We start from the raw sequence: 24,060 nt of genomic DNA on the forward strand, positions 1-24,060 counted from the left end.
ACAAAGATCAAGCATAAAGATGGTGGATTTAAATAATTTACATATGGAGTGCATAATTGTTTTCCATCGTATTTTCACGGAAACGTACGCATGTGTCTTGCTATTTCAGTCAGTCTCGGTACAAAAAGTACTGAGGTTGACTGCAGTATGACAAATACGAACGTTTCCGAGAAAATACAATACTTCATATCAAGTCGTGGTTTTGGTCAGGTTTGTTCACGTGCAATTTTTGACATAGCTTTAATGACAATAATGACACTTTTAAGTACCTACTTCATTGCCGTGGCGGCGAAAAAGTTAAATTACTAGTGCTAATTAGAATCATCCACTTGGGATCAATTATTAATAAATTATTTATTATACAATCATATTCGCGAGTCTTTGTGCTTAATCTTTTATCAATTAAAAAATAATACTTTTATAACTAACACGGGACTGAATCGCGTATAACTTAAGGCCTATCGTTCCGAACGTGACGTGAAGTCCGTGTTAGTTATAAAATTAGTTTAAATCAAAAAATAATAGTGGAATTATCCACATTAAATTAAAAGTATTAAAACCTAAAATAATACAAAAGACATCTGTCCGACCGGCGACGATAAGCTGGTTAGCAATTCTTTTTAATGGGGACAATTGGGGAGTGTCTTTTTAAAAGAACTTATTTTTGTATGGTGTTCATGAAAAAATAAGTCCTTTTGAAAATATTCTCCTCAAGTCTTCCGTGAGAATCACTGCCTTCAATCAGACAGTTGTCTAATGATATTGAAAATGTCTAAATTCGTAATTTCTAATGCGGGCTGTACTACACTCTTCGAGAGAACCCGAGACAGGCCGAGAACGAGTGTGTACATTTCTCCGATTGGATCGGAGCAGCGCTGAGACACTGCGAGATGCTCTCGACGAGTGTGTACAGCCGACATTACATACAAAATGAAAATAATTATAAATGAATAAGTGCCTTCTGCATATATTTTTAATACAGATTATTGTATGGCATAATGGAAGTTATTCTAAAACGTATAAAATAATTTCTTATATAACTAGAAACACATGGGTAACGTTTTCCTCAACATTGCCTACCATCTCAAACATTGCCCTTTTAATAGTCATAATGCACGCCTTCAGTTCAAAAACCTAGTAAGGTTAGATGACCACGCCAAAATCCTAGTTAGTCTCAGATCTTACTAGCGATTTAAACATTCTGTCAAATACATACGTGCAGAGTTAGCTTAGAAAGACTATAATAGTGGACAAGAGCAAGGACAGTAACTCTTTGTGCTTCTAGTTATTGGAAATTGAATATTTGCTAATAATACTGTAATGTTATACACTACACGTACAAATATTTCCTATTTATATAGGATAGCCATATACAGCCTGACAAACATGTGAAACATGTATTAGTGAACATATTTACATGAAAAATACAACATATAAAATATAACATAGATTAAATCACATATCGATTACGACAATATTTAATGACACATTTTATAAGAGACCTGAGTTCCGTAAACTTCCTCAATGTTGCCTACCATGCCAAATCGCTGGCTCAATATTACAAAGGTCTATGTTACATTTCGTCACTACTTTGAAAAATTATCGTATCTCGCACTGCTACCCAGAGTTAAAACGCAGGAACTCTGTACGCATCCCATACATTAGTTACCACATTTTTCTTTTGATTGACAGAAGAAGATACGAGTTTTTTTCAAAGTAGTGACGATTTTCAAGTTGTTGAATTTCGACTTAATGTCACTATGACAAAGTTTAAACTTCAGTTCGATAAAAGTGAGACATTGAACCCTGTAACATTGGGCCAGCATACTCTCTTAACTAAAGACTATACATAGCCATTGCTAAATTATCTGTCAAATACGAACTTGCATTTTTTCCAAGACTACAATAATGGAAAAAAGGCGATCATTATTAATAGATATACATAGCCATAGCCATTTGCTAGAAAATCACTGTTTTTAAGGCAGTTAAATTCTTATAGAAATTGTGGTCAACTCTAATTTTAATAAGTCCAGAATTACCTCTTACAAAGCTCATTTTAATATCACAATAGTATGTGAAACTAGGTAGTTAAGTTAAAATGTAGAAAGAACTATACAATTTAAATAATTACCCTTTAGGCACAGTAAGCAATGTTGAGCAAGTTTATAGTACCATAGATTAATTATCTTAACCATTTGAATCCTCCTATCCACACACCAACCTCTCACTAGCCTCTCACTCACCATTCCTCTACATTGTAGAAACAATCTCACTTCAGACTATTCTTTATTAATTATTTCTAACTACTCAGTACTCAACGACGAGTGGCGTTAAAAAGATACAGAAAGAGGCAATCTAACATCAACTTTCAGTTAAATGTTGCGATTAGTAGCGTTTTTCTCCCGTTTAGATAACTAAACAAAGATTCAACTATTATGAACTTACGTACATCAATGGAAAACATATGTAATAATTGTTATTCATGCTTTAGACTGTGACCCAAGGCTACGTAAATTATTCCTATGCACTACATCAGTGTTTTTCAAACTGTGGGTCGGGACGCCCTGGAGGCTCGCGCAGTCTCTGCCAGCCCTAAATCAATACATAACTGAAAGATTAAATTCGTACTAAGGGGGTGGTGAAAAAGTTTGGAAAAAACTGCACTACATAATCATACACATATAGGATTACATGCGGTACGATTATCAACGCAGTAGAATGACAATTTCGAAACCTTATTGTAACGAGATAAAGACTATCAATGGCCATTGCACTCTATCCTTGAACAACTTAATTCGTAGAGAGACACCATACTTGTATTCAGCAATGGCAATTTCTTGTCTTTATTGCTTTGACGAGATGAGAAAAGAACACAATAATTTTGGTAACTAAAATAATTACTACTATACTATAGGAGTATTAAAAAATAATTTGTTACAATAAAAAAAAACTGGCCTAGACTAGAGTTTAATTCGGTCCACTCACAACGATTGTTCGAGCAATTTTAAAACATTTTGCTTACCATACCATTCAAACAACAATATCATCACTAGGATAGTGTTATTAGTTATTATCTTAACGGGTGGTTAATAATAATTTTTAAAATGTTAGTGATGATGAGAAATGGAATATTCTCATCCCTGACTATAAATTATGAACTTTAAATGATCCCAGCCTCGAGGCTACAAGACAAAAATCTTGACGAGAGATCTAACTGAATAGAGAATTTAAAGTCAGGAAAAAACCTAATTTATTTATTTATTTAAAACTTTATTGCACAAAAGAATAACTTAATGTACAAAAGGCGAACTTAATGCCATGAGGCATTCTCTACCAGTCAACCTTAAGCTAATCATCTAAGAATTATGTAGGTAGCAGCATAAATTTAAAACAAGTAGCTTGAGTCAGTCGTAGGTACAGTACAGATATGTTCTTAATTAGGTACAACATGTAAACTGGTAATATGGAATCACATGGAATGCTTACGACAAAGCGACAACATTAAAATTACAGAAACACTTGGTGGTAACCAACGCCTTTTAGTTGTTTACGGCATGTCGGACACCGCTTGCCACTGGACTTCAACGACTGCTTAATGCATTCCAGGCAGAAGACGTGACCGCAGTTAGTGGAAGCTATCGATCCCCTCTGTAAGTTATCCAGGCAAATTGGGCATTCACCGAGACGCTTCCCCGGTGTCGAGTCGGCTGAGCCATTCAAACTACCAGTGTCAGACTGCGCTTGGTTCACTGAAGGTGCCGCGTTTTCATTATTCACATTTGATGCGTTTTGAATAATAGGTGCCGTGTTCTCATCATTGATAGCTAAAGCATTTTTGGTATTACAAGGTACGCCCGAGTTTTCTTTCGGCTTTGTCCTCTTGTTTTTCTTTTTTGTTTTCCGCCTGCTATAAGTCTCGTTGAGGCATGTGAGGAACTGCTGCAGCTCGGTTATTGCTGATGTGAATATAGCATTTGAGCCGGTCTGTGGGGTGGCGGGAGCATGAGAGACGATTTGTACTTCGGGGCTGTTTTCTACAGTCAAGTTATTTGGTCTCTCTATCCTCTCCTCACAAACGAACTGGACTTCCTCGTTCCACGCCGGGGGTCTAGCGGGGGCGTGTCGTGACATGTTTATGGGTTCTGGTACCTCAATGACTAGATCAGAATGTTTCGTCTCAGTAGCGGTTGCATTTTTATTACTCGCACGAAGCACAGTGGAGGTGACTGAATTAGCAGATGCTTGCGTGGAGATGGGATTCAATAAATTAGTGGTGCGGGTATCATCGACACAAATAACGTCAGTGGAAGTCTTTGCGCAATGGTCGTTCGAACGTTTTGATTGCTGGAATATTGGAAAATAAGTTGGCACGTTATCTTCTGGTTCTTTTTTGGGTTCGCAGTCCGAGTAGTCTAGTATTTTTTCCTTTGGCATGAATTTATCAAATTCGATTTCACAGAAGTCGTCATCTATGGCAATCACATCATTATTATTGTTATCCATATCTTCATTCATTTCTATCATGTAACTATCAGTATAATTATTATTTTCTTTGTCTATATATTTATTATCTAACGGTGAGGATAAATCTTTTCGATCTTTCTCCTTTTTAACATTATCTGTGTCCCATATAACCTCAGGTAATTCCTCGTCTTCGTCAATATCAAAATTATCACAGTTCAAGCATTCACTAAAGTGTTTATCATTTTTCATAATCGTCTCATTGTCAGTGGAGGTACTGGGCAGGGGGCTGAACGAGCGCTTCATGTACCCGATAGGTTGTTCCTTAGGAGTCCTGCCGACTAGTCTATCAATTTTTTCGTATAATTTTAGTCGTTCAGCGATCTCGTTGGTTTGCCGGTTAAATGTGGATTTGGAGATGCTGACGCTGCTGTAGGGGCCTCGGCGAGCTTTTTTCTCTGGGGAACACTGTTCGTCTTCGTCACAGTTGGTGCTGCTGGTGATGCCATATTTGTCTCCTGTGAAGACATTGAGACCCTTAGGCGAAGGGACTCGCCGCCTCTTATTACAGTTGACAATGTAGGGCAGGTCACCTTTCTTGGGCCTCCTCATGGGCCGGACGGGCGGCGGCGGCGGCGGCCCGTTGGGGAACAGGGCCCGTATGGTGGTCCTGATTTGCTTCTGTGTCGCGGGGGATAAAATCTCGTCCACAGGAATGACCAGGTTGTCGGGCGTAACCGGTCGGAAGTTGGGAGCGTTTGCTTGCTGTTGACAGTTTTCTTTCATAGATGAATCCTGAAAAGATATGTTTTTTTTTAATTCAGCTTTAACTAGAGAACCGATATTCGATCTCTTCTTCGCTAACATGTTTGCCGTCATATTTAACTGTCAGAGACAAAAGTACTTTAGGTGGCAACATGTTGAAAAAGATATGTAAGTAGGTAATATAAGATGTCAACCTGTGCACATTTTGAGCACCGCTGACTGTATATATAAATTAAACGATATAACGTTAATAATTTTCGCCCTATATCCATACTTTCGGTATTATCTAAGATTTTTGAGAAGTGTTTGTCTGTCAGGTTGGAAACACACTTTAATAGAAACGGTTTATTCTCCAACTGTCAATATGGTTTTAGAACTAATAAGAATACTTCAACTGCGGTTATTAATTTAGTCACAGAAGTAATGCTGGCACTCAATGACGGATACTATTGTGGAGGGGTTTTCTGCGATCTCACCAAGGCATTTGATTGTGTTGATCACGGAATACTCCTCACAAAACTTGAATCATACGGTGTACGTGGTATGGCTTGGAAACTGATAAATTCATGCCTCACTAAACGTTCACAGTATGTCGAGATCAGAAAAACCCAGAGTATATTTCAATCGGATGAAACTATCATAAAATACGGCGTTCCACAAGGATCTGTATTAGGCCCTCTACTTTTTATTATATTCATAAATGATTTACCACACTGTATTACCACCGGAACACCGTATCTTTATGCTGACGATACCAGCATCATTATTAAAGCTCGCACTGAATATGAATTAAATATGAAAATGCAAAAATGCTGGTCAGATTTGTGTAAGTGGTTCTCGGCTAACTGTTTAAAAATGAACTATGATAAAAGTTTTTACATGATATTTCGTCGTGGGTTTAATAGCGCAGATCCTATTTGTAACATCCCTATTACAAAATCAGACTGCATTACATTTCTAGGTGTTGAATTAGACCCATTTTTAAGATGGCACAAACAAACTGAAAAAGTCTCCAACAGGCTGGCCAGTGCTTGTTATGCTCTAAAGAGCTTATCCAGTTTTGCAGACAGTAATACTCTAAAAATGGTTTATTATGCATATTTCGAGAGCATTATGAGGTACTGCATAGAAGTCTGGGGCAATGGCATAAACATACAAGATGTGCTCATAAAACAGAAAAAGGCTCTAAGGTTTCTTGTAGGGTGTTCAGATGTACCTGACACGCATAGATATATATTTATAGAGCATAAAATTTTAACAGCTATTTCTCTTTACCTTTACTCCATATGCCTATATGTTTTTAAAAATAAAGACCAATTCAAAACAGCCAGACAGAATGTTCGCAGTAATTTTAGAAATAGAGATGACATGTTAGTAATTAAAAGTAATTTTCGATATTTTGACAAGAGTTTAAACAACACCGCAGTAAGGGTGTATAATAAATTAGATAGGGATATAAAGGAATGCCAGGATTTTAAAACATTTGAAAGAAAACTGAAACAATATTTTATTAGTAAGCCCTATTATTCCATTAAAGAATACTTTGCTAGAGCTTTAGATTAAATTAATATTTGTTTTTATATTTTTACTCTGATTATGTATTCTCTTTTTGTACTTCTTCTGTTTTAACTTATTTTCTTAATTTTATTGGTAAACTAATTAACTGACATTTAATATATATATAATTTATTTCTTAGTATGATTTTAATTGTAATGGATTTTAATTCTTTTGATTTTTGTAATTAATTTTAATTTTGACATTACCGGTGATGTAATGTTAATATAATTGTATTTGCATGCATTGTACCTACCATGTTTTATCTGCAAATAAATAAATGACAATGACAATGATACTATGTCGGTCTTACCTAGTATTGCGTGTACTACTTTTACGTAAAAAAACCGGGCAAGTGCGAGTCGGACTCGCGCACGAAGGGTTCCGTACTATAATGCAAAAAAAAAAACAAAAAAAAGGAAAAAAAACGGTCACCCATCCAAGTACCGACCACTCCCGACGTTGCTTAACTTTGGTCAAAAATCACGTTTGTTGTATGGGAGCCCCATTTAAATCTTTATTTTATTCTGTTATTAGTATTTGTTGTTATAGCGGCAACATAAATACATTATCTGTGAAAATTTCAACTGTCTAGCTATCACGGTTCGTGAGATACAGCCTGGTGACAGACGGACGGACGGACGGACGGACGGACGGCGGACGGACGGACAGCGAAGTCTTAGTAATAGGGTCCCGTTTTACCCTTTGGGTACGGAACCCTAAAAAGTGACACCAACCGTCATCTTCCTCGCGTTACATTTTGCTACGGCTCATTGGAGTCTGGGGTCCGCTTGACAATAAAATTGCTCGACATAGCTGCGTCAGTCCACCAACAAGGGCTCCTGTTGAAGCTGCTCATTATGGCCGAATTTTTAGTCATCCAATTTATCAGTCAGCACAACCGAAGTTTAAAGTTTGAACCCACGATTTTGACACATTAACTGGCACTAAGTGCTATGGGTTACCGTCTTTGCCGTATGCAGCGCGTAGTCGCTACGAACAGTGTATCCGACAGTCGAGTTCTTGGCGCTGAAGTGCTACGGGTTCACAGTGTTTCGTCTAGAACAAGCTAGGTGGACAAAAGTCGTTATCAAATTATCTCTAATGAGTCATTAGATATGATAAACAACATGTTGAAACCCCCAAACCCATTAATAGATTATGTCTAACTTTCTAATTTTATGAGCCATAGGGTGCAGAAGTCAGCTAATGAGGTAAGTGCAATTGATCAATTTAATCAGTTGCAATTTTGTGATGCGTTCAACGACATCTCTTACAAGTAAAACGTTATTTTATGAAAAGGTTTGGTAATAGATCTTATAACTGAAGGTAAGCACTTTATATTTTTCATAAAAACATGTTCATATCAGTCGTAATAATGCTCGTATAGAGCAATAAATATGCACTTAAAAACGTGGTGATTTTTTCTTCATTTTAGAACTTTGATAGACTAGCAAATACTTGACACCGCTTGACACCGGTCTAGATTTTTGATATTATTTACTTGCATAATTCTATTTTATGATGGTGTATATTTCATTTTGCAGAAATTTGCATAACATTTTTTTTTTATTTTTTTTGCAGAACACGTTTTCTCTATTTTAAGGAAGGGGTTTTTGAAGAATGGACAAATAAGGGGAAAAACGACGAAAATTTCCACCTTTATCAGTTTATATTGGTAAAATATGAGTTACGAGATTTCAAAGAAGAGTCTGAGAGACGGTTAAAAAATAGTTTAACCAGTTATTCATCAAAACTGAATACCAAGTGGAATAGTGCGTCAAGATTTAAAGAAGCAATTTGTGGAAAAGTTTAAAAGTGGTATGGATGGCCAAAATATAGAATTACGAGTGTACATAACTAGACCAAGTGCATCAACGTCGTCTGAAAATGTTAATCCTGCAGGAAGACCCAAATTAAACATCAAAAGTTCCCCTTTTAAAACGGAAAAAACGCTGAGTTAAAGATCTGGTACAATTACGTACCTATTTTTTAACTGCTGCCGAAATCCCGATTGATTCGTGATCGACAGAAAATAGAACACGGCAAAAATGTTAAAAAATATTAGAGAAAGTCCACTTAAGCCAACGTAGTCTTGTTCTTACGACAGCAGTAGGTACTTCAATGAATTCTAGGCAGCTAAGTGTTAATGAGGCATTAGCATATTATATTGAGTCAAAATCGACAAATACAAACTTACAAGCAGACTAAAATGTGGTCAATGAAGGGTGATTATCATAAATATTCATCATATCATTATTTGCCCAATGCAAAAGGTACAAGCGTGTTATATCCTTCAGAAGAACTTTAAAAAACTTACGCAAAACAAGGAAAACAATTATTATTCTGATATAATACATGAGTTAGAACAGATTATAAGTTATTAATAATTAACAGATTAATTATTAATAACAAGTTAAGTTTTAATTAATTTTCTATATTACATTTTTATTTTTTTGTATATTTTAAAGTAAATACTATGAAAATAATGTATCTAATGAACTGTAAAATTTTGTTTATTATTGTGTTAATAATTTATTTGCAAAAAAATATATAATTAATTTAAATATATATTTTATTTTAATTTTTTTATTTTTTTTCATGGTATTTTAAAATTTTTAGTAAATTATATTTAATTAAGCAATACTAACCACACAAAACCAAATAGTCTATCAAAACCACAAAAAAATAATTTTGTCCACCTAGCTTGTTCTAGACGAAACACTGTGGGGTTACCGTCTTTGCCGTATGGAGCGCGTAGTCGCTACGAACATTGTATCCGACAGTCGAGTTCTTGGCGCTGAAGTGCTACGGGTTACCGTCTTTGCCGTATGGAGCGCGTAGTTGCTACGAACAGTGTATCCGACAGTCGAGTTCTTGGCGATGTGTGCGTAAGGTTAAAACTCTATCATATCTTACCCATGCCAGGTTTAGAGGTGAGTCCCGCAATATGCTGTGAGTGTCGTCCACTGATTTATTCCCGGGTTGCACTCCGCCAGCTGCGCTTTGGGGGCCCGATATTGACCAGTCCTGAACATTTTTGGGGCAATGTCAATAAGATTCGTTTTCCAGTGAGTATCAAGCGTCTTATTAACCTACTAACCATGAAATAAAGGCCAAATGTGAGTAAATTAAATGTGGACACTGAATATTAGCTGCAATACCAATCGACTGAAGTCATATTGCTGTCTCTTTCATTGTAACTTCAGTAGCCACTTGGTACTGCGACTATTTTCATTTCATTTCATATACAAGTTTTATGAATATGGTGGTAAAGGCGTCAGTCGTGACGTATACAGGGTGGAAAGATAAGTCGGGCCCTGGAGGGAAACTACCTTAAATCCTTAAGCTGGCTCATTTTACTTAAAGGATACATTCCTTTATTTTTTAAAAGAAACAAAACTGCAATCAACTATTTTCTAAAACTCGCTTGCTTCAGCCGGGACTCGAACCGACTAATAATTCCAAAAAATTAATATTTCCTCGCTTCATTGTTCGATATAATTAAGTTTACATTATTGTAGTTTATTTAATCTACTGGCAACATATTGCACGCTTATTTTTAGAGATTTTGAAAAATAAGTATTTCTATTGACTAAAAAACCTTCCCCACCCCCAACCCATCTTGGTGGGGTCGCTAGAAGCAATCCTCATTATTTTTTCGTGCACGGCAACAGACGCACGCGTCCACTTACCGTTACAAAAAAAAAAAAAACCATAGATATAGAGAAATCATTATAACCTCAATTTCATTTTGGTCGGCGTGGTTATAGATTGCAAAGCAAAAATATGGCGGCGATCATGACCAAACGCAAGCGGCAAGAAAAGATAGAGCATTACCAAAGAAAATTGAGAAAGTATAGTGGTTTAAGGTTTTCATCGTCTTCATCAGATGAAAACTCAGGTAAGTAAATGTTTCTATAACGACTAACAGTCGTTCCCATACGCGTACTTTACGAAAGACGCGAGCCTGGGGGTTGGCCGTGAGTCAACACGAAGGCATTACACATGTAAGACATGGGATTCTATTACGAATACATGTTAATATGTCAATAATACCACCTTAACCTTTATCCGAGAGATAAGATTAAGAGTAAAATGCGCACTCGCGCACGTACTGTCCAAGGTTTTACCTGGCCCATTATTAGTTTTCACTAAACTAATCCGTTTGTTATCTGTTCCATACAGAAGACGAGGAGTTCCTCGAGCCAGAAGTCCTAGTTATTCCGGATGCTCCCGACGATGGCCAAGGCGCGGATGCGCCTTACAATGAGGAAGTTCCAGAGGCTGCACCGGCAGACGGGTCTCCGGCACCCGACGCGCCCGACGTAGCCCCAGTCCCCGAGAGTGCTGAAATACCTGATCTGGACCCAGAACTCGTCACTGCACTTGGCGAAGCGACAGATGACAAACCCAAATTCGGAGACAAGATTCACGGAAATTTGGCATCCCTCTGGCTACCGCTACTGCGGAAAGGCTTGCCCTCAGAGGCAAAAGAAAAATTAAAGAATGAATACCTCATTCCAGAAAACTGTACCCTGTTACAGGCACCGAAGTTAAACCCGGAAATCTCCGCAGCCATTTCAGAGATGGCTCGCAACAGGGATAAGAAGTTGGAGGCCAGCCAGCAACAGCTTGGCCTAGGAATTACAGCTGTGAATCGAGCCCTATCGATCCTACTCACATCCAACGACAAAGTCACAGCCATAAAGCTGTTAAGTGACAGTTGTCGGATCCTGTCTGACCTGCATTTTGGGGAGACCAAAACCCGCATAAAACTGATAACCCCAGGGCTAGCCAAACCTTTCCTGAATATCATCCAAGATGAGGAAAGGGATGACCTACTATTTGGAAACAAGCTTCCAGAGAAAATCAAAGCCTCAAAAGCTATTGAAAAACAGGGGTTGCAGATCAAGAAAGCTGTACCTGCCGTTAAAAATACACCAGCCTCCTCAAGCTCGACTCCTAATGTCCCACGCAGTCAGTACCAGTTTCAGGGAAACTGGGCAGGACCTACACGGTACCAGTCAAACAGGGGGGGGCGGGGAGGACAGAGGAAAGCTACAGCGGGCCGCAAACCAGCGCCGAATCCCCAAGCCAAGCCGGCGGGTCAGGGCAAGACTCGTGTTGCCCCTCAGCAATGAGCCAGGTACCTCATGCAGGACGAATAAGGTTATTTTATGATTGCTGGTGCAAAATAACTTCAAATGAAGTTATTTTGACCTGGCTGAAAGAGGGTTACTCTATCCCTTTTGAAAGACAAGTCATTCAAGATTTTGTTCCCAAAATAAATTGGTCTGCCTCAGAAAAAGCCGACATGATGGGGGCTATTCAAAATTTACTGCAGTTAGGTGCTGTTGCACCTTGCACTGAGCAAGGAGACCAATTTATTTCTAGAACTTTTTTAGCCCCAAAATCTAATGGAGGCAAACGCTTTATTCTTAATTTAGCGAAATTGAATAAATTTGTACCCAAGGATCATTTTAAAATGGAAGATCACCGAACAGCTGCAAAATTAATCCCCTATCGCGGCTATATGGCCACGGTAGATTTAAAAGAAGCATACTTGTTGATTCCGATGGCGGCTCATTGCCGAAAATATTTGCGCTTCCATTTTGAAGATGAAAACTCAGATTTACTAACCTATGAGTTCACGGCTTTGCCGTATGGGCTTTCTTTGGCTCCAAGAACCTTCACAAAAATTATGAGAGAGGTTGTTACCTATCTAAGAGCGCAAGGCCATAAATCTGTGTTTTTCTTGGATGACATCTTATGCATTGGGGATAGTTACGATGAATGCTTGTGTAATGTTAAACAAACCATTAAACTATTAGAATGTCTGGGCTTTGTGATAAATTATCAAAAGAGTAGTCTGGAACCCCAGCAAACCTGTCGTTACCTAGGCTTCATGTTTAATTCAGTGGATATGACACTATCTTTACCCACCGAAAAACGCGAAAAAATCGCAGCCCTTGTTAAAAAGTTTTCGTCACTCCCTTCTTGTACAATTAGGGAATTTTCACAACTCATAGGAGTTCTTATCGCCGCTTGCCCTGCGGCCAAGTATGGGTGGCTTTACACGAGAATATTAGAAAGACAGAAATTTCTAACTTTGCAACACGATGCAAACTATAACAGTAAAATAAAATTACCAAAAATTATTCTAAAAGATCTGATTTGGTGGAAAGATAAGATATCTTCATGCTCACACTCTTTGCTACCTATCACCTATTCACTCGAGATATTTTCTGATGCATCTCGGACCGGTTGGGGAGCGTTCTCGAATAATCTCCGAGCGCACGGAGCATGGAGATCGGAAGAAAGATCTTTCCACATAAATCAGCTCGAACTTTTGGCTGTTTTTCTGGCTTTAAAATATTTCGCACATGATAGACATGATTGTTCTATATTACTGCGTATAGATAATACGACGGCTATCAGCTATGTCAATCGCATGGGTGGCGTTCAGTTCCCTCACCTGAACAACCTTTCGAGGCAAATTTGGCAGTGGTGCGAGGAGCGAAATTTATGGATTTTCGCTTCGTATATAAATACGAAAGATAATATCGAGGCTGATCGAGAATCACGGAAAATAAATCTCGATACAGAATGGGAATTGTCCGAGGAAGCGTTTCAGCGCATAATAAAAAGATTTGGACATCCAGAAGTTGATCTTTTCGCATCTCGCGCCAATGCAAAATGCCATAATTATGTGTCATGGGGAAAGGACCCAGATGCGATTGCCATAGATGCTTTCACTTTATGTTGGAGTCATAGTTTCTTTTATATGTTTCCTCCTTTTTCGGTCATATTGAAATGTTTACAAAAGATATTCCATGACAAAGCTTCTGGAATTCTTATTTTCCCGGTTTGGCCATCCCAACCGTGGTACCCCCTGTTAATGTCATTATTACAATCTGACATAATATATATGAACCCCGAGGAACATAAAGTCTGCTCTGATTACAGGACAAGGAGCCCGTTCCACAGGCAACTTATCCTGGGTGCAGCGCTGCTCTCCGGCTAGCCTACCGGAGACGCGGCATACCAGAGACTTCTTGGGATTTAATGTTAGCATCCCTGTCCAAGAATACCATGCAGCAATATAATGTAACATTAAAATTGTGGTGGGCATTTTGCTCAAATCTTGGTAAAGACGTATTTGACAACTCAATATTTTTAATTATTGGTTTTCTAACTGAGCAGTTTAATAAGGGAGCGTCCTACGGTTCTATTAACAGTCACAGATCAGCACTATCTCTTTTCCTCGGTGATAACATCGGAAAGGATGAACACATAAAAAGATTACTCAAGGGTGTATATAAATTAAGACCAAATTTGCCAAAATATACACACACTTGGGATCCCAAATTAGTGTTGGATCATATTGCTCAATGGTACCCAAACTCGACTATTTCTTTATAGCAAATTACTAAGAAACTAGTCGTTTTGTTGGCGTTATGCACAGCACATCGCGTGCAAACTTTCTCACTGATTAAATGGCAAAACATTCAATTTTGCCACAATGGGGTAAAAATAATTATAACGGATATAATTAAGACCTCAGCTATAGGTAGGGAGCAACCAATATTGTTTCTCCCATTCTTTGAGGAAAGACCAGAAATTTGTGCGGCTTCAGTCCTCAGGGAATATCTCTCTGTAACAAGTACTAGAAGACCCCAGAACTCTGAACGCCTCTTAATAACTGTGAAGCGTCCCTACAGAGACGCGACAGCACAGTCAATAAGCAGGTGGATAAAGAAAGTTCTGGCAGAGAGCGGCATAGATGTGACAATATTCAGTGCTCACAGCACTCGACATGCTGCCACATCTACAGCTGCATTAAAGGGGGTGAATATTGATCTCATTAGAAAGACGGCCGGCTGGTCTTCCACATCTCTAACCTTCGCCAGGTTCTATAATCGTCAAGTGATTGACGAAACTATATTTGCAAGATCAGTGTGTAATCTTTAATTAATTATAAACATATAAGACTGATTTTAGATCTTAACAGATAATTGTAATTTACTGTTAGATAATAATAAATGACAAAATTTAATAAATCATGTTACGAATACTTAAAGGTTTTTGCCATTATACACCCTGATAGACAAAACTTTGTCTCTAAACAACTACAATAATGTAAACTTAATTATATCGAACAATGAAGCGAGGAAATATTAATATATGATCAAACGAGCTTCGCAAGCGAAGTTCGATCAATATTATATGACTCGCTTCATTGGAAGATATAATTACCCTCCCTCCCAGTAAACCCAGTCACCAAAGTTTTGTATCCAAAGATCTCTAAAAGAAATGAGGATTGCTTCTAGCGACCCCACCAAGATGGGTTGGGGGTGGGGAAGGTTTTTTAGTCAATAGAAATACTTATTTTTCAAAATCTCTAAAAATAAGCGTGCAATATGTTGCCAGTAGATTAAATAAACTACAATAATGTAAACTTAATTATATCTTCCAATGAAGCGAGTCATATAATATTGATCGAACTTCGCTTGCGAAGCTCGTTTGATCATATATAAAAACTGACAATTTTATTCTACTAGTCGATACAGTTAATGTTAATGATAACATTTCTCCAAGAAACATTAGGTCTTACACTCGTCTGTCGTACAAAATATCCATAAAATCTAATATTTAGTACTTAGTATTTTTTTAGACAAGCCAAATTGAAGAAAAAAATAAAAATACTTTGAATGGAGTTCTGTTTCTTTTTAAAAATAAAGGAATGTCTTCTTTAAGTAAAATGGGCCAGCTTAAGGATTTAAGGTAGTTTCCCTCCAGGGCCCGACTTATCTTTCCACCCTGTATATACTATATAAATGCAATTTTGACTTCTACGTGTTAGAAAAAGCTTTAATGTTAACCTTTAGCAAATAATTAATGTAATAGAGAGGTAAAATCTAAGAAAAAACGTGTCCCTTAGTTTGATATCCCAAACAGATGGCGCTGTACTGCACTATACGTTTTGTGGTCACTGAATTGTCAATTCAACTTATGACAGTCCGAGTTACCGCAAAATGTATGGAGCTGTAAAGCGCCATCTCGTTTAGTTGACAAATTCGAAGCACGAAATTGTCTTAAGTAGTTTTTACACATCTTACTCAATCAATGTATCTTTGACTTTAGTGTTAAGCTTTAATGTTTCATGAATTATCCTCCTAAGGTCCAGCCATACAAATGAAAAATCCAAAATTTGCTACTGAAATTTGAACCTATAGTGTAAGAAATAGAGTTGATTTTGCGTTGTTGGAAAATTGAACGAAACAAAGTAAAAGCGACTCTGTTCCTATTGAATAGGATTTAAATTTCATCGAACTGAAGACGTTCTATAGGTAGGACATTGGGCTTTAGGAGGTTATTACTAACATTGTTACTGTTCTTAAGTTTCACGCGACTGGTGGATGTTCTTTGCCTGCATCCAAGTATTGGCGACTTCTGAAGGACAAGCATGAAAAAAATACGAATAATACGTAAATAAAAGATTAAAGGGTAAATCAACAGAAGAAAGAAATAATCAAAATTTTATAACTAAATAAAATTACATAATACTATCTGCTTCATAAAATTTTTCAAAGATAGTGACAAAGTTTAGGGCGTACAATCTGGGGCGCTATCAGCACATCACTCTTGGAGTCATTTCTGAGCTGTAGTCAGCCTCAGGGACGTCTTAAACTATACTGAGGCCCTTGGGCACATAAGAATTTGGGGCCCTTTTGGAAAGTAAAGAAAGCTAATTATTCTAACATTTTTCTACTATGATCTTCTATTTATTATGGGTAATCAAATCAGGGACTGAAAAGGTACCTTTAAAAACGGTTTTGACCGGTCTTTTGAAAAGGTACCCGACCTTTAAAAGTAGCATTTCGGTACCAATATCAATCGGTACCCGTATCCAAACAAGCTTCCGTTCAAACGGTACCGTTAAATAAAAGTACCTGTACGTGTTTTGTTTATAGGTATCCGACCGTTAAACTGGCATTCCATATTGATATCAATACTTTAGGTATCCAAATAAGCTTTAGTCCAAACGGTACCGTTAAATAAAAGAACCTATACGGATATGTTCAAAAGGTATCCGACCGTTTAAATAGCATTCAGGTAATGGTATCAATAATTTAGATATCCAAACAAGCTTTAGTCCCAACAGTACCGTTAAATAAAAGCTTACCTCCAAACGGTACCTTTAAATAAAAAAACCTTATCGCGTTTGATCTGATACCCTAATTCTAACCGATCACTCGCCAGAGCGGGGAGGTAACGCGTGTCTCACTTATATTGTATGGAATCAAAAAAATACAGTTGCCTAAGGACTTCGAAGCAGACCTGGACCTGGACCTGCAAACCCGACTATTTTGGAATCCAAGATGTATGCCGTGCACTTTGTCACAAAAGTCGTCATGGGTGTCGTCAATCATGTAACTAAATTCGCCTAAACTTCGTGTTTAGGCTCGTTTGATTCGTCTTGACAAGATCTTTGACATTATGTGATACTCAGGGTCTGATGATGGAGCTGGAATGTGGTCACCAGTACCAATCAACCATGCAACTAAACCACTTCGTGTTTAGGCTCGTTTGATTCGTCTCGACAAGATCTTTGATACTAGGTCATACTCAGGGTCTGATGATGGAGCTGGAAGGTGGTCACCAGTACCAATCAACCATGCAACTAAACCACTTCGTGTTTAGGCTCGTTTGATTCGTCTCGACAAGATCTTTGATACTAGGTCATACTCAGGGTCTGATGATGGAGCTGGAAGGTGGTCACCAGTACCAATCAACCATGCAACTAAACCACTTCGTGTTTAGGCTCGTTTGATTCGTCTCGACAAGATCTTTGATACTAGGTCATACTCAGGGTCTGATGATGGAGCTGGGTGGTCACCAGTACCAATCAACCATGCAACTAAACCACTTCGTGTTTAGGCTCGTTTGATTCGTCTCGACAAGATCTTTGATACTAGGTCATACTCAGGGTCTGATGATGGAGCTGGAAGGTGGTCACCAGTACCAATCAACCATGCAACTAAACCACTTCGTGTTTAGGCTCGTTTGATTCGTCTCGACAAGATCTTTGATACTAGGTCATACTCAGGGTCTGATGATGGAGCTGGAAGGTGGTCACCAGTACCAATCAACCATGCAACTAAACCACTTCGTGTTTAGGCTCGTTTGATTCGTCTCGACAAGATCTTTGATACTAGGTCATACTCAGGGTCTGATGATGGAGCTGGAAGGTGGTCACCAGTACCAATCAACCATGCAACTAAACCACTTCGTGTTTAGGCTCGTTTGATTCGTCTCGACAAGATCTTTGATACTAGGTCATACTCAGGGTCTGATGATGGAGCTGGAAGGTGGTCACCAGTACCAATCAACCATGCAACTAAACCACTTCGGGTTTAGGCTCGTTTGATTCGTCTCGACAAGATCTTTGATACTAGGTCATACTCAGGGTCTGATGATGGAGCTGGGTGGTCACCAGTACCAATCAACCATGCAACTAAACCACTTCGTGTTTAGGCTCGTTTGATTCGTCTCGACAAGATCTTTGATACTAGGTCATACTCAGGGTCTGATGATGGAGCTGGAAGGTGGTCACCAGTACCAATCAACCATGCAACTAAACCACTTCGTGTTTAGGCTCGTTTGATTCGTCTCGACAAGATCTTTGATACTAGGTCATACGCAGGGTCTGATGATGGAGCTGGAAGGTGGTCACCAGTACCAATCAACCATGCAACTAAACCACTCCGTGTTTAGGCTCGTTTGATTCGTCTCGACAAGATCTTTGATACTAGGTCATACTCAGGGTCTGATGATGGAGCTGGGTGGTCACCAGTACCAATCAACCATGCAACTAAACCACTTCGTGTTTAGGCTCGTTTGATTCGTCTCGACAAGATCTTTGATACTAGGTCATACTCAGGGTCTGACGATGGAGCTGGAAGGTGGTCACCAGTACCAATCAACCATGCAACTAAACCACTTCGTGTTTAGGCTCGTTTGATTCGTCTCGACAAGATCTTTGATACTAGGTCATACGCAGGGTCTGATGATGGAGCTGGAAGGTGGTCACCAGTACCAATCAACCATGCAACTAAACCACTCCGTGTTTAGGCTCGTTTGATTCGTCTCGACAAGATCTTTGATACTAGGTCATACTCAGGGTCTGATGATGGAGCTGGGTGGTCACCAGTACCAATCAACCATGCAACTAAACCACTTCGTGTTTAGGCTCGTTTGATTCGTCTCGACAAGATCTTTGATACTAGGTCATACTCAGGGTCTGATGATGGAGCTGGAAGGTGGTCACCAGTACCAATCAACCATGCAACTAAACCACTTCGTGTTTAGGCTCGTTTGATTCGTCTCAACAAGATCTTTGACACTAGGTCATACTCAGGGTCTGATGATGGAGCTGACTGACTTTATAGAGTAAGAAGTAAGTTAGGACTTACAAAGTAAAATTCTTGGTACCTACTACGGGATCTGATAACTTTCGAGTGTAAAAGCTTTATACATAATGCGCTTGGCCTTGGAAACACATCACATGAAATATGTTTGGATTTATGCATGTTTGTATTATTTTATTTGTTAGCATTGTTTCGTTTATTTATATTATTAATTGTAGTTAACCTGTACGGATATGATGGTCATTCTTGTCTACGTGACAGGGTGATAAAACGGTGTCCGTCACTTTCTATCCCATGGTGTTAAAAAGTGACAGGTGTTATATCACGTGGATAAAGATGGACCTATTGTTTATTGTTATACATTTATAATCGATTTTTATCAACTTATGGAAATGTCATATGAATCGAAACGACAGACTCGGGGCCCGATTCGGATTTTGAAATAGACATCTATTAGATATCTTTTAGACATCACCAAGATACGATAACGATATGTTTAAGATCTAACCTGTCAAATTTGACATTTGCGCGATTCTGGAGATACTCTTGAACGATTTCCTCAGGATATGACTTAAAGATCCAATTCACATCTAATAGATATCTTACGCATCTAACGTAAAACTGACATTGGTTGCTTGAATTGCGCTGCAAAAGAGAACTAATTTATATCTAAACTATAACGTATCTAGAATGGATCTAGTACGTGTCGTCTCTTGTGAATATCTTGAAGTTCGAATACGGCAATCGGTCAGAACACTGCTTAAAAAAAATAGGTAACTGGTAACACATGGTAAATTATTATCGTAAAATATTCAATTACTATTATGGGGCATGGCACTTATATTCTTTGCATGGCACACTGCGTCCAATTCGCACAACCCGACGTGCGAGCGGGATATCACTATAATACGCGCATAGCGTTGTCTCGCTCAAACTTCGGAGCGAAGTGCGAATCGGACGCAGTGTGCCATGCCCATATGATCTAAAAAAATCAAATATGTTTAAAATTTATTATAAATATATTTTACTGATTTAAGTACTTGACAAGCCCTTATATTATTACGGAATTTTATTTATAATTTCAATGGCCATGCACGTTTACATTCTATGGGCGTTGTGATGTGATGTGTCAAATGTTTGAACTTAGAAGTAAATCTGACAAGCTATTATTCGGCTGTCCCATAGCAAAACCCAGTAAGTGCATTCGACCAAATTTTACAGAAGAGCGTAACAACATAAAATGTGACAGCCTCAAAAAATGTTTTAAATTTTAATAAATTAAATTTTCTACATGAATAACTACTTAGTAACTATTCCATGTATCAACATCAATATTATTATTATTATTGAAGCAAGATGGCGCCGTCACGTCAACATAGTCTCTCCGTATTTAATTCATTTTCAAAGTAATATAGTTAGTTTCAGTTGTAATTATTAGTGTAAAGTGACAAGTACTACAATAATATTAAGTGATAACGTTTTCCAGTTCTAAGAGTAAGACAATATTCAATGCCAGTGATTTAAATAAGACCAGTTTGAACAGTTTGTCAATTACAAAACATTGCATTTTTGAGTAATTACATATTGTTTAATACGCATCTAAGCAGTGCTAGTGTTAGTGGTGAACTGATAGCAATTGATTTATAACTTTTAACGGATCAATATTGAGAAAATAACCTATTGTTTACACCAACGCATATTCAAACTTGTAACCGCCCCCGACAAAACGACGCCAAGTGTTTTTAAAGTTCATAGACTGCATACGCCATCTAAGAAGAAATATGAGAAACTTTCAGTGATATTGAAACAGCGCCACCTATGAAATTCGTTACAAACTTCAGAGAGAGTAGCAAGTAAAAGCAGCTTAAGAAACTTACAACGTACGCTCACTAGCTGGCAGCACTCGTCCGAAAATGACTACCGAGGTTTTAGAAAGTTTAGTAAGTGAACTCGCAGGATCTGTGAGTACGCTTATAACAAAAGTTAATGAATTAGAAACCAAAATTAATGACCAAAGTAAATTAATTACTAAACAAACACTGCTTATTCAACAGCTAAACGAATGTAAATCCGCAGCCATTGCAACAGAGAAACATGTAATGTCCTACTCCGCTGCCGCTGCCACATCAGCGCCCCCTATGCCGAAGACAGTAACAACAACTCCTATTACAACAACTGAGCAACAAAGACCCGTTCGACAGGCACGGATCAAAGCGGCCGAAGCTAAAGCCTTAAACGACGTCGGCCGGCGTAAAAAACAATCTACTGCAGATAGTAATAATAATAATGTTAATGTTGAGCCCGGAACTACGGCAGCACCAATAGAGATACCAAATAAGAGTCGTCTAACGCCTAAGACTGCGGCCCCGAAATGTACTGACTTACAAGACACTACAAGGAGAGAACCGACGTCACTTGCGGCGTCCGACAGCCCAACTGTTAATAATACACCCGAGAACCAAAATTCCGGTTATGATAACGACTCAGAATTATGCGACATTGCCGAGGGATGGCAAATACAGAAGAATAGACGCTACCGAAAGAAGAGCAGTGAAATAATTGTTGGTACTGGAAGTAGTGATGACGAGCTCAAGTCAGTTGATCGAATTAAGTTTATACAAGCATGGTCATTCAGGCCTGAAACCACAACTGAAAACGTCAGAAACTTTTTAAATAAGGTCGAAAAGCACAATGACTATTTTGTTGAAAAGCGTGCTATCAGAACAAAGAGACATGCGTCGTTTGTAATTGGTATCCCGGAAAGTATATTTGACAAGTTTAACTCGCCTGCTGTATGGCCCCAGCACGTCCGATTCACCGAGTGGTTTCAAGCGCGTCCCCGTGGGCAGCGGGGAAACCAGTACGATAGCACTAATGAACCCTCGCAATCCCCACCAGCTGCTCCCGTCGCCCCTGCCGCCTCCGCCGCACCTGCCACCCGCGCCGCATACGCATCCGCAGCGCCCGCCTTTCCCAGCGGTACCGGCGCGGCAAGCGCGAGAACAACGTAACTATCAAAATAGCAACTTATCGACGCAGTCTGCAGCCTCCAAGCGCCGGCAACATCTACAAGTCATATACCAGAACGTACGTGGACTGAAAACTAAATTAGTCAAATGGAGGCAAAGTCTAGCTCTCCTGGAACATGACGTAATAGCCGTGACCGAAAGCTTCCTTGATAGTTCAGTAGAGGACGCAGAGCTAGTCGATCAAGGCTGGAGCATACTGCGGCGAGACCGCGCGACACCGTGCGGCGGCGTCCTGCTGGCCGCCCGCTCGCACTACGCAATGCGACGTCGACGCGACTTCGAGACGGAAACCGGTGAAGACTTATGGGCATCACTAAACATCAATGGACTTAACTTGTATGTATGTGTCGTTTATATAAAGCCTAGTGCAACAGATAATTGTTATATGGACTGGTTTTGTAAAGTCGAATCTGTCAGCAATTTTATCAAATGTCCCATACTGGTTTTCGGAGACCTAAATTTAAATAGCGCTTCACAGAATATTGTCAACTATTATAATTATTTCTTAAGTTTCTGTTGCATGAAAGAGATGAATGATGTGATGAATGATAGGGGAGGTATCCTGGATGTAGTTCTATCTCGGGAGTGCGTTGGTGAGGTGAGAGTGACTCGTGCTGATACAGACCTGGTGTCTCTGGATGCCTACCACCCACCGCTAGACATAGATATCACATTTAGTGCCAAGGTAAGGTCACGAACGCTGGATCCTAGTAACGTAAATGTAGATCGCGACTACAATTTCAAAAAAGGAGACTATTCACGTCTATATGATTTACTTAAAAGCGAACAGTGGCAAAATGTATTTAGGGAATCTGACTGCCTAAACACGGCTACGAACCACTTTTACGAAACCCTGTATTCACATTTTAACGCCTGTATACCAAAGAAACGACGCGCAAAAGGTCGTAGCAAGACGTACCCCGTTTGGTTTAATGGTGAAATAATAAGGGACTTGCGCCGTAAAACGGAGTTACATCGCCGATGGAAACGCACTGGTGACGAGGACGCCGGTCAGCTGTACAACACCCTACGAAATGATTTAAAGGTAAGAACAGTAGATGCATACAACATACATATGAAACGCATTGAAAATAATATTAAAATTAACCCACGGGATTTCTGGCAACACATATCCAGCTTAAAATCCAAAGGCGGTATGGTACAGTCTGTTACGTACAAAGACGAAGCGTACAGTGGCATTGAGGCGGCAAATGCATTTGCTAATTACTTTAGTGGTGTATTTCTCCCAAATAACCCTACTCTCAGCACCGACAGCTGTTGCAATGCACGTGAGTCCCGTACATCTAGCAGTAACCTAAATATACACATCCGACGTATTACTACAAAACAAGTCTGTGAAGCACTAAAAACTTTAAAACCTAACAGTGCAATTGGACCCGATGGAGTGCCGCCGTACATCCTACGTGCCTGCGATGGTATCCTTGCCAAACCGCTGTGTCATATTTTCAACCTTTCACTTACAAAACATACATACCCATCCCCATGGAAACTCTCCCGGGTCACGCCCATACCGAAAACTGATGATAAGGTAAAAGTGGATGGGTATCGACCAATAGCCGTTCTAAACTCAGCAGCTAAAACTTTTGAGACTATTTTACATAAGGAAATTTACCGTCAAATCGATCCATTCATCTGCGACGCCCAGCACGCTTTTAGGTCAGGCAGGTCAGTGAATACTAATCTGCTGATTCATGTTGACTTCATCAGTAAGTGTCTTGATAACGGTACCCAAGCTGATGTAATTTATCTCGATTTCCAGAAAGCATTTGATACCGTTGACAATGACGTACTTCTA

The 24,060-nt window shown here is 38.9% G+C and overlaps 2 protein-coding genes across 2 annotated transcripts; one reads left to right on the forward strand and one right to left on the reverse strand.

Annotated features, from left to right (window-relative positions):
- Positions 1 to 62: 62 nt before the first annotated feature.
- Positions 63 to 9,805, reverse strand: LOC134679369 (probable E3 ubiquitin-protein ligase bre1). The gene is made up of 2 exons (XM_063538270.1): positions 9,701 to 9,805; positions 63 to 5,256 (listed from the first exon to the last, which is right to left on the reverse strand). Exon 2 carries the CDS (start codon positions 5,245 to 5,247, stop codon positions 3,508 to 3,510), a length of 1,740 nt encoding a protein of 579 aa, XP_063394340.1. The 5' UTR covers positions 5,248 to 5,256; positions 9,701 to 9,805; the 3' UTR covers positions 63 to 3,507.
- A 765-nt stretch (positions 9,806 to 10,570) lies between these two features.
- LOC134679158 (uncharacterized) lies at positions 10,571 to 11,925 on the forward strand. Its single transcript, XM_063538029.1, has 2 exons — positions 10,571 to 10,685; positions 10,952 to 11,925. The coding sequence occupies exons 1-2, from the start codon at positions 10,571 to 10,573 to the stop codon at positions 11,923 to 11,925; spliced, it is 1,089 nt and encodes a 362-aa protein (XP_063394099.1).
- The last annotated feature ends 12,135 nt before the right edge of the window (positions 11,926 to 24,060 follow it).

Source organism: Cydia fagiglandana, chromosome Z (genome assembly GCF_963556715.1).
Source record: "Cydia fagiglandana chromosome Z, ilCydFagi1.1, whole genome shotgun sequence".
Classification (NCBI taxonomy): Eukaryota; Metazoa; Arthropoda; class Insecta; order Lepidoptera; family Tortricidae; genus Cydia; species Cydia fagiglandana.